Raw genomic sequence first — 12,066 nt, 5'->3', positions numbered from 1 at the left:
CTTACCTGGGTAACAGTATCTCATGACAAGATGTGGACAAAAAGAATGGCCATCCCAATGTTCAGTAATATCACCATACAGATCATGATTGAGTTTGGCCCCTGGGAAAGGAGAGGAGTATATTACTATCTGAACAATGAGAATGCATCACAACAAACATTTTTGGGAACAATTAGTTGATTCTCGTTCATGCTGAAGTGAAACTTTGTTAATACATATGCACCTTATTTAAAAACAATCCTTCAGCAATAATGACAATATGTATTGGCCGCAATTTGTATTTTCAAGGTTTGTAAACACCTACAATGAGTAAAGCCAATGATTTTGGGTGAATAAATACTAATAGGAATGATAATTAAACCAAAGTGAATGTCAGATCACAGGTTCTGCAGACTGACTAGTGAGTGTGTCTCTGTGACCTATGATCTGTGATTCAGCATCTTCTCTTACCGATCAGATGAGGTGCAGCTGTTCAGAAACACTTATCAACCAGAGTAGTGATGAGCTGCAGAGGTCTTGGTGAGTGAGTGCTTTGCTTTGATTTCATTGGCAGCCCACAGGAGGAGCTTAGTTTCCCAAACTAACGCTGTACTGGAGAAGCAAACTCTGACCCCCCACTTTCACTTCCAGGAACTTTTTTTTACAGCGAAAAGCTCTTACAGTGCAGACTTTTGGGAAACACAATCCACCAGCATCAGTCACAGGAGCTGTCTTATCCTGCAGTTGGCTCTCTTAAACAACAGGGGGCGACATATTCTCATGGAGATGCATCGCTACAGGAAGCCTTGTCAGGGAGACAACTGAGCCTCATAGGCTGCCCTACTTTATAAAAACCCATCAAGTAGGTGTTTCTTGTTCTGTGGTGAGTGGGTACATCACAGGATAATTCCCCAACGTATCAGTGAAAGTCGTTCCCTTTGGATCAAAGATGACCCATGTTCCTGTATTTTTAGACATGCATGGTGAATAAAATACAACAAACAATGATCATTTTTTATCTAAAACAATTCAAAAGTCAAGTGTTGCAGCTGAAAAGGAATATTTCCCCTTTCTCCCAAAAAGACAAGAAATGCCCTCAGATTTTTGTGTGCAATCATTTCTCTGTCCCCCACCCAAGTACTTTTGCTCCAGCTATGCAACTTTTCCAAAGAGGTTTTCCTCAATGGTCCTGCTAACCCAGTGCATACAGAGAGCATCCTGGGTAATCCTACAGTCCTGTTCTAAATAAGACTCCCAAAATCAGGTACCAAATATTTCCCAGTCAAATGTCAACAAGAACCCACATGAACAGCAGGGTTTGGCATCTCTAGAATCTAGTGACAGACTACCACTGTGTACTCAGAGCTGAGAGCAGGTTTAAATAATTTTTAATTCTCCCCCCTTTCTCCTTCCATTTTGGATTGGGCAGTTCTGCTCTCGGATCACTGCTACGCCCCTTGCAGTCATAAAAGGGGCACTGCAGCAGCAGTGCACATTCTTTCAATACGCGGCAAGCCAGGGATTATTTTCCACATCAATCAGGAGTGAGACGACATCTCTCACAGATGACAGTTGGTTACATCCCAGTGTTTTCTGGCAGTAAGCAATAAGGAGCAATGCTAGATTCTAAATCAAATGCACGCTACATTCAAAAACCAAATATACAAGTTAGATTCAATTTCAAATTCAAATGCAAACTAAATCCAGTGCAAATGGATTGCTGAAATGCATAGTCTACACTTATTAGTTTAAGAAGTTAGCAAAATCCAAATGACGAAAAAATAACTTTGATTTGCTATTTGACTTTGCTCAGTTAAATCATGCAGGTGTGCTTTTGTTTGCTACTTTTGCCCTTGCATTTGGAGCAATGATTGTGATATCTGTGCAACATTTGCTTTGATGAGATTCTTGCCAACCCCTCTACCCACTCTCCCTAAGGATGCCCTGCAATTGACATGACTGGTCCCCAGACCACTTCGCATTTACATATCAGGAAATTCCGCATAGCCGCCACATAAAATAAAACGTAAACAGCGATACCGTTGTCACGGGAACAGCCCAGATCTGCTCCAGCAGCAGGGCTTAAAAAGCAGAAATTAAAATGATAAGACACTCATTCAGATGGGTGAGGTTGGGGGGAAAATGGTTTTCAAATATTTTGTTTGTAAATGAGATGAGCCAAGGCTGGACCAATCACAATGCCGTGTTTGGCACCAATAACCAATCACTTTGCTGCGTTTGGACCTCGTAACCAATCACAGTGCTGTTTGGATCTTGTCGGACCTTTGGGAAGGGATGGAAATCCCCATTGTAACTCTTTGGGTCTGAGAATGTCCGCAGTACGTGCCGTTGTCCCATTCGCCGATACAGGGAGCAGAGAGGACTGGGATGAGGGTGTAAACATAAAGCGCTGGATGGGGTAATTACCGGGACAACAGGCAGAGAGGAAGGAGGTAATTATGATGTTTAAGGTCAGAGAGAGGAGTTGAGATGGAAGGGGCAGATAAGGGGGGGGGATGGGGGCAAGAATGACTCTGGCATGCACTGGCACTCCGAAAGTCCACTCTCCTGCCCGATCGCCATGGAGACAAGCCACCTGACCAGTCCCCCTTCAGTAGGAGAATGTCAAAGTGAATGAAAGGTAATACAAATTGTAATGTCCTCATTTTTGGATATGTGGCATTACTGTGGGTTGCAGGACGGATACCGTACGGGACATCTGACACTGTGGGGACATGGGGCCCGAACACCGGCCTCCGTTCTCCCGGTCGCAGTGCTAACCCCCAAACAGGCCATGTGCGTCACTGGGACGCTTTCGATGGCCTCAAGGGACAATTACCCAACACAAACCTCTCACCCTAATGTTACCCCTTTCCTTCCCACAATCCCCCTCCAAGAGATGACCTTATCATCCCCCAAAAAAGTAGGACTTTTATCCCAAAGAGCTGAAAGCTAGGGCTAAGCTGAGGAAATGTGTGTTTTGAGCGGAGGAGGGAATATATATGGTTTAATTTTTATTGGTTTTATGCTTAGGACTCTCAGGCAGACCCTGTGGCACAGGCTCTACCATTCCCTACCACGCTGATCCCATCTCCACCTGTGACCCTCGCTGACTTTCCCCCGTCTGAATGAAGAGAATGAGGGCAGACTGTTGCTCACCTTTTAAATAAAATAAAAAAGAACTCATCCTCACGTTGCTGAGAATGAAGAAGTGCTATCATGTTGTGGTCCGTTACTCAAAGTTTGAGGCAGAGAGCGCTGCGCGGTTAGATTGAAGGTACCCACCTGGTCGGGCAGCTCAAAGTCCTTGACCTCGCTGGGTGATTTGAGTACGGCTTTCACCCTGGCCTCCAGTTTCAGGGACTCGGCTCTTGTGAAGGGTTTGGGGGCGGGTTTGGCGACAGTCTTGGGCTCGGGCGTCGGGGCGGGCTTGGGCTCGGGCGTCGGGGTGTGCTTGGGCTGCGGAGTGGGCTCGCGTTTCTGCGCCGCCTTGGCCTCCACCTTGCCCGCCTTGGCGGACCTGGCGAGCCGCGCCTCGGCGGCGGACGGCGGCCTCTCGTGGGCCGACTCGGGCCGCGGCTTGGGGGGTTCGGGCGTGACCGGTTTGGAAGGCGCTTTGGGAGCCGGGGGGCGCCGCTGGTCTCCCTCCTCGGGGGCGGCCTTCGCTGCCGGGCCGGCGGGGGCGGCGGCCGGACCGGGCTCCGGCTCGGGCGTCTTCGGCGGGGGCTTGACCTCCACGTCCGAGGCGGGCTCCGCCTTGTTGCTCTGCCGGCTGGAGCTGCGGGAGTGGCTGCGGCTGGCGGGGGCGGAGCCAGCGGCGGGGGCGGGGCCAGCGGCGGGGACGGGAAGGGTGGCAGGAGCGGAAGAGGAAGTGGGAGCGGGGGCGGAGGCGGGAGCTGGACCGGCGGCGGGGCGTGGGCTGGGGTGGGAGGGGTGGCGGACGCAGGGCCAGCCGGGGGGGCGGACGCGGGGCGGTCCTCGGGGGCCGGGGGCACGGTGGCGGACGTTGGCGTGGCGGGGCGGCTGCTCGGCCTGCTCCCCGACCGGCTGCTCCCACGGCTCGCCCCTTTGTCCCCGTTCCAGCTGCCCGGACTCAGGAGATTGGGGTCCTCCTTCGCGGCGGGCGGGGCGGGTGACGGGGTGCGGGCGGGGGTGGAGCCGGGCCTCAGGTTGTCCATCTCGTGTATTTGGGGGCTCTCGGGGGGGTGGGCGGCTTCTCCTCAGCCAGCAGGGGCTCCGGCATGATGCTCTCGGAGTTCTCGTTGCCTTCGGAGATCTCCTGCATCACCCGCTTCTTCAGGTACTCAGGACCTGGGAGAGAGAGAGCACCTGTCACTCAGGGGGCGGGGAGAGAGAGCGCCTGTCACTCAGGGGCGGGGAGAGAGAGCTGTCTGTCACTCAGGGGGCGGGCAGAGAGAGTGCCTGTCACTCAGGGGGCGGGGAGAGAGAGCGCCTGTCACTCAGGGGGCGGGGCGAGAGAGCGCCTGTCACTCAGGGGGTGGGGAGAGAGAGCGCCTGTCACTCAGGGGGCGGGGAGAGAGAGCGCCTGATGCTCGGGGCTACCGGAACTCGTGCTCACACACACACACACACACACACACACAGGGCACTGAGAGGTATGGATGGATTAATGAACTACACAAATAAAAACTGATATCCCCTCCTCATAATTCCATTACACACTGTTGTTGAGCCAAACATAGCCTGGACTGACTGGCTATATTTCTGAGTCACACTTTATTTCAGAAACAAGCTTCCATTGGACTGTATCCTTAATCAGCATTTACACTCAGGGCTCTTGTCTCTCTCTCTCTCTCTCTCTCTCTCTCCCCCCCCTCCGCCCTCCTGGACACAGAGTCCTCCCTTGCCCCTCCCACCTGTGTCGTCTGCATTGCCACCGTAATATAAAGGGAAGCACCTGCGTCAAACCCCTTCATCAAAGCAGCGAACAGATGCTTCATTGCGTTTAAATTTCTCAGCTCATTAAATGCAGACAGCCTTGGCAGCGCTGCGATGATGCTCAGCTTTGGACAAGCCCAGACGGCATTAACGCTGTCTGCTGCTTGTTCACAGGTCGGGTTACAGCCGTGTCACGGGGAATGAACCAATAAAATAAAATAGAGATAAGTGACCAAGCGGAAGTGTTTGGGGCAGTTGAAACCGCATGGAACACGATGTATGGTGTTAAATATTGCCCTCAGGTCTACGACTGCCTCTGATGGTGACTGAACTCTCTATGATTAAAGACACAGTGCAGACTGTGGGATTTAGATACACGCATACTGTAAATTCAAACGTAACCGAGTATTCTGGTTCTGAAAGGAACTGCATATTTTTTACAGATGCAAAACTGCACTCCCATTCTTCAGCAGGTTAATTGCGCAGGCAAGTTAGTGCTTGCATTTCTGAACAATATTCAGCACAATTTTATTCATTTACTTTTAATTTGACATTATCGCAGGCTCTTTATTTAAAAACACACTGGTCATCATTTCAGGAAGTCTCTTAGAAACCCCCCCCCCCCCCCCCAGGATCTGAGGAAGGCTATCTAGCTAGTAAGACTCTCCTTTTTTTAGACGCTCAATTGCTGACACCGAGCTGAATCCGCTGTCCCACCCGCTGAAACAGCTTCTCACATATCGGCAGACTTTTCCCCCCACTTTTCTGATTTGTGTACGTTCTTAATTCATGGTGAACACCTCGCTGTTCAAGTGTTTTCTTTCGTTTTTCCTCTCTATCTTAGATCATGCTTTGTGTCCACAGTGTTGCTGATGACTGCTTGTCCAAGGGTCTACTTTGAGAGTGGACCGTACGTAGGCTGCAAACATGTGACCATGTGTTTTCCAATAGAATGCCTGCATTTTAAATGTTGTTTTGACATAATTAGGAAACTAAAAATGAAACAGGAAAGGCAGCGGGAAAATAACTAGTGAGATTGATTCTCATTCCACTGCCATTGTGCAAAAGGACCAGTTTTAATTTGGTGAGCACTCCTCAGGAAATGTGTGTGTGTGTGCATGTGAGCATGTGTGTGTGTGAACGTGTGTAAGCGTGAGTGAGTGTGAGCGTGTTGAGTGTGTTAAAGCCACGCCCTCCAGAAGGCGGAGCATACGCAGCTTCCTCACCTGGTTGGTAGAAGGAGGGGGACAGCTCCCTAGCGACCACCCTGGCGATGCTGGACTCGTTACTGGAGGCATGGGCGGCCTGGTCTGCTGCCTCTGCCTTCGACTTAGCATGGCTTGTTCTGCCAAAAAAACAAAACAAAACAAAACACATGGATCCATTACCTCTTCCAAAAAGCCAGAAAATAACACCTTTTCCACTCTAGAATTGTACTGCACACTCACTTCATATTTATGTTTACTCTATCCACAAGTTAATTCGTTTTTTAACAAACTTAAACAGACCTAACATACCTAAATTTGAGACTGGTGATGTTCCACCTCTACCTGCAACCCTCTGTTTTCCTCCTATCTGAATAAAGTGAAACATACATAAGGAGGCTGGGGTACTGTCTGCTGTCCTTTATGAGAAAAGCGTACTAGATCTTTGTGGAGTAAGCCAACGTGAAAGCAGCCACTGGGGTGGGGTGCCTGGAGAAGCCTGGGGAACGCTGGGTTTGGCCCAGCTGTGCTACCACACGGGCGCTGATGGGGAACAGGAGCACAGAGAACAGGAGCACGGGGAACAGGAGCACGGGGAACAGGAGCACGGGGAACAGGAGCACTTCCATCACACAGCCAGTCTGTGCTGCCTTTGTGCAGCCCAAGGATAATATTTATTTGAGTCCCGTCCTTCCCAATCCCTCCGAATTCAGACGGCTGAACGGCGTTCCCTCTCCACGAGCCCTGTTCATTCTGTGCGTACCCCTCTCAACGTTTTACACAAACCCGTTTTTGCAAAGTGTTTATTTTCAGGCTGAGACACACCTTTTTCATTCCTGAACCATGATGAAGGCCATACATGTATGTGCAACTCATAATCACTACTAGTTTGTTTTACTATAAAACTGAACAATGCCAAGAAGAGTCATACAGGTTTTAAAAAATATAATTTTGGACCAAAGCCTAGACGGCGTGGGTGGAGTGTGACAGATAGAGATCATCCACAACACCATAAACTAAACTGCCGTAAAATAACTTTATGATTTCTTCGAAGCCCTGATTTGATTTAACCGTAGGGGTGGGTGTGGGGGGAAGGGCTGCAAATACAGTGTCCTCTCTCCTCCTAGGCTAGATATCTGAATATCCTGTTTGCAATGCTGTAGTCCAGAGTTTCTCAACCTGTGGCCCCATCCACACAAAGGAGTGACCCAGCATTACCTTACATTCACTGTGTAGATGCTCTTATGCAAAGTGGAGAAGATCAGCGGGCAAAAGAGGCAGAAATACACCTTGGACCGATTGCCAGTCCATCGCAGGGCACACACTCATACTTTGGGGCAATTTAGAGTCTCCAATTAACCTAACCAGCATGTCTTAGGACTGTGGTGGAAATGTAATGGCGTGGGGAATGTTTTCTTCTCGGCAAACATGACGCTCCTTTACACCAACTGAGCATCACTTCCTGTTCTTAGCTGACAGGAGTGGACCCCGACGTGGTCTCCTGCTGCTGTAGCCCATCTGCTTCAAGGTTCAAAATGCTGTGCCTTCAAACATGCCCTTCTGCACTCCGCTGTACTGAACAGCTGTTATGTGAGCATCTGTGCCCCGTTTGCCTGAAGAAGCCTGCTCGTTCTCCTCTGACCTCTCTCATCACCACAGTGTTCTCCACCAAAGAACTGTCACTCACTGGATGTTTTTTGTTCACCATACCATTCTCCGTAAACTCTAGAGGTGCCATTTGAGGTGTGAATCTGTGTGCCTCTCTGCAAGTGTCAGAGGGGGTGTCTATCCCCATCCACTCTTTCACTAGATAAAATATGTGGCTTTCTTTTAGTTTTGGGCAACCTGAGAAGTTTTTGACAGTATGTTGGAAGTGGGCATCTAGGTCTGGCGTTGTACATTTCATCTCTGGGTCTTTCGGCATATTCCCTTGTCTTTTGGTTGCCAACGAAACCACGTGTCCCTTGTATCTGCCGGGATCACCAGGATATCCTCTGCAGTAAGGCAGCGGTGGATTGGAGGAGAGATCCCAGGACACATGTTTAGAGGATTCCAATGGCCAAGAATAAAAAAGTCTTTAAAACTGATTACCTGGAATTGGGATACTGAGCGAAATTCAATATCTGAATCTGAATGAAGGAGTTGGACGTGATACCCGACTGGAAATGCTGAGGTCTGTTGTCTGAGTTGAAAAGGATATGGAGAGGTGTGTGTAGAGTGATGCTTTCTCCATTACCTTGTTTTGCAAGGATAAGAGTTTGCGCTCACTCCAATTGATTATTTTATCCATCCATGCTTCCTCTCCTAGAATGGAAGGCCAAGCGCGTCAAAATACCTGAAATTGTTGTCTGGAATTACACGTTGTCAACCTCCTGTTTGCTCATTCTCAATGTGTTGACAACGCATGATTCCAGACATCAATTTCATGTCCCATTTATTTCCTGCCAAATACAGAGCTGCACCAGGCCTTGACTAATACAGCTCATTTTTTGGCAACAGCCTTTTTTGCACTTACTGCGTTTTGCAGAAGCTATTTGAATCTCAACATGTTTTGTTGTTGTTGAAGAAATCACTTTTCTGCACGAAATAAAATAAAAATAAAAAACTGTAATCTGTTTCCTTGTGTTCCCTATTCCATTATAATTACCTGTTAAGTTGTTCATTAATTCATGTCTGTACTGACATTATGAACAACTGTTACTATAATATATAGTCAGGGATTCCAATTTACAGAATATAATGGTTGTCATAAACAGAAATGTGGTGTCAGAGGTTTCTCCTGAATAGCCTACCATGCTGTAGGCCTGCTGTGCAGATAGCTTGTTCCAGAGTAGATCACATCACAGATCGAAAAGCAGATCCATCAACACACACCGAAGCACTACCCTATCTAGAGCAATCATTTGAAAAATATAAAAAAGACAAACATACTTATGATTATACTGTCTCAAAAAAACAAATGTTGAGGTAGGAGAACCACAGGACATTTTGTTGCAAGTGTTGCACGACTAGGCACCCTTTAAGGATTCCCGCTGTCTGTGTTTGGAAAGACACTTTGGCACTCTTTATCGATCTAAAAACAGCAACCTGAGATTCCCAAACACTTAAGGATACCAGTCCATGCCTAGCTCCCAGTTTTAATAAATACTTCTCTGAAGCTATAGCTCCGGTGATAAAAACAGTGCAGCCGTGGAAGGTAAACGGGGCATGAGGCCTTTGTTGAATATTCGGCAGCATGTTTGATGCATTCCTTCGTTTCAGGGGCTCGAGCGAAAGCGCGTGGAGCCGTGCTCTCCTGGGTCATTATTATTAGCCGCTACGACCGTCCTGTCCCGCAGTGACGTTCAAACAGAAATACATCACGATTCTAACAGCAGCCGCGCGGACAGCGACCGCTCAGCGGCAGGTCTGTCGGTGTCCCCTTACCCGCAAATCTTGACTGTAAGACTCCTTTGATTCTCAGGTACAGTCTGTGTATACTTATAAATGGAAGCGGCGATCATTATACACCGGCGTGCGCCTGAAATAGCGCTCGTTAGAAATACCACGGGATCATTTTCGGTTTCGGCCGAGCAGCCGTACTACTTCTCCCTCCGTCTGCACTAGCAACAAACCAGACTGGTCTAATAATCTCATTAGCACATTATGATACACAGGGCCGTTTTTTGTATTCTGCCAATTTTTGTTCTTAAAGGGCCATACAAACGGAGCTGGTTATGTTTAATACATTTATTTGAAAACTTATCAAGCACACCAATATCACAAGTTCACGACTATCAATTGGTTGTTGCCAACAAAGAAGTGAAGTAATGTGAAATTTTGGCAATGTAATATTTGGAAGTAGTCCTAAATAATAATCATTTTCACGGAAACACAATTCTACATTATTTGTATATCAAATATTTAACACAATCACGCACACAGATGAACATTCAGCGAGGTGCCTCGGAGTAGGCACCTAGGTGTGGTAGTGACACAGACACTCAACATCTGGGACTTAAGCTTAACACCTGCTGATGACAGGAGCAGCTCTCTAACCCCTGCTCCACAGTGTGGCCCTCTCAGCTCATTGGCCCACAGGCTTGTCATCAGAAGGTTATAGGTTGAATTCCCAGGTGAGGCGCTGCTGTTGTACCCTCCAGCTGGGCGCTTAACCAGAACAGTATTAGTAAACATCCAAATATACAGTGTATGTATGTATATACACTATATATTCATTTTACTACATAACATAAATACATAGTGTATATGTCATACATAAATTACACATATAGTGTATATGTTATACATAAAATAAATATTTGTTCTGTGTAAACTGCCTGGGATATTCCTCTGTTGTCTTTGCTCTCGGGCAGCGCTTTTAGACCTTTTTCTGAGCCAGTGAGCCCCACCCAGAGGCAAAGGCATCCGGGGGACCCCCATTCTAAGTTTAAAAAGGTTACATTTCAAAAAAAAGTTTCATATTTGAAATATTTTCAAATCTAATATTTTCAAAATCTGAACATAGTTATTGCATTTCAAGACTGGCCAAGGGAGCCCCGGTTGAAACCCCAGGCTGGAGAGGTTAATTCTGGTCTACTTATAGCCTCTCTCTGCGTGGCTGCCTGTGGGGGGGGTTCGGTGCTACCGATATCTGCCGCATGCTGGGAGTATTACTGATTGTGATTACTCCATGAATACTTGACATACTGTAACGTTACACTGGGCGCCCAGAATAGCAGCACTGACTTAAAGACGTTGAGGGGACCGGCGCAACCCAGGGGAACAATTACAGGGGCTTCCAAACTCTCTGACACCGAGGTTCAGATCAGCATCCGCGTTTAAAAGGGGTCCTCCGCGCCAGTCCGCGCAAACTTCCCGTAATACGGCTGCGGAGATGGGTGGGGGGTGGGGGACCTAGCGGACCTAGCCGGTGACATTCAAGCCCCCAAAAACGTCCGCCGCCGGCTTGCCCTTTTCTCAGCGATGACAACGGGTCGCACTCACAACTTTCACTCAACGCAAAGAAACGGAATACCCGCGAGTCGACAGACCTCGACTAGCACCGCGCAAACACCGCTGGTTTAAAATAGAAGACCGTTAGCCTGCTCGAGAGCAGGACACGCGAGAGCACGGGCGTGTTCCGTCTCTTTATTCTGCTCTAACTCACGCTAACACTGTCCGACACACGGGTCTCATATTCATACATTCACTCCACATTTCCACAAACCATGGGCAGATTTGGATTTCAAGGCAAATTAACTCGTAAGAGAATTGCCGGGAACTTCCTTCGTATGAAACATTTGAACCTCAGTTGATTTTTTTTTTTACCTGACTGAGCGCCACGTAGCTTACGACTTAATGTCAGTCTTGTGTAGATGAACAACACAACTCATGAGGTCGCCTCAGGGCAAAATAAGTTATAGCCTACTACGGTGTGGGCCAATGAATAATCTATGAAATAGTTTTAGATTATTGATTAATTTCAGTATTTCAATCCTTCTGATACTTACACCACCTGTGTGGCTGAAGTCTTTACAAACATTATTCTTTAATTGCCAGAGTCTTGCTCTTACCCAAGGCAAGTTTCAAACATATAAATAAAATTAATATTACCTATAATAACAATGCAGGTTAAATGCTTTGCTCAAGGGCCTGACCTATGAGTACCTCTGGGTACAGAACCAGCACATTAACCGCTATTCTCCACTGCCAGCCCATAATAATAATGTCTTCATTATAACATTGGCTTCATAATCTACTGAGAAAATGTTCAGCGATAATTAAACTAATAATAATAATAATAATCATGATAATAATCATAATTATACATTTTATTTATATAGCGCCTTTCCAGAGCCCAAGGTCGCTTAACAAAGTTAAAAAAACAGCAAGTACAGTAAATACAGAAGGCAAAACGTATACATAGTACAGAACATAAGGCAGCACAAGATAACATACAAACAACAAACATACAAAGTAAGGCAATAGAGAAGCTAAAGAT

At 47.3% G+C, this 12,066-nt stretch overlaps 1 protein-coding gene across 1 annotated transcript in view; it reads right to left on the bottom strand.

Moving 5' to 3' along the window:
- jph2 (junctophilin 2) overlaps nucleotides 1–12,066 on the bottom strand; it is a 33,613-nt gene that overhangs the window by 3,410 nt on the left and 18,137 nt on the right. Inside the window, 5 exon segments of the mRNA XM_064299485.1 lie at nucleotides 6–101; nucleotides 3,265–3,806; nucleotides 3,965–4,186; nucleotides 4,189–4,290; nucleotides 6,105–6,223. Coding sequence (XP_064155555.1) covers nucleotides 21–101; nucleotides 3,265–3,806; nucleotides 3,965–4,186; nucleotides 4,189–4,290; nucleotides 6,105–6,223 — 1,066 coding nt within the window. The 3' untranslated portion in view covers nucleotides 6–20.

The sequence above is a fragment of the Anguilla rostrata genome, chromosome 11 (assembly GCF_018555375.3).
Source record: "Anguilla rostrata isolate EN2019 chromosome 11, ASM1855537v3, whole genome shotgun sequence".
Taxonomy (NCBI): Eukaryota; Metazoa; Chordata; class Actinopteri; order Anguilliformes; family Anguillidae; genus Anguilla; species Anguilla rostrata.
This window is presented reverse-complemented; position numbering and strand designations above follow the sequence as displayed.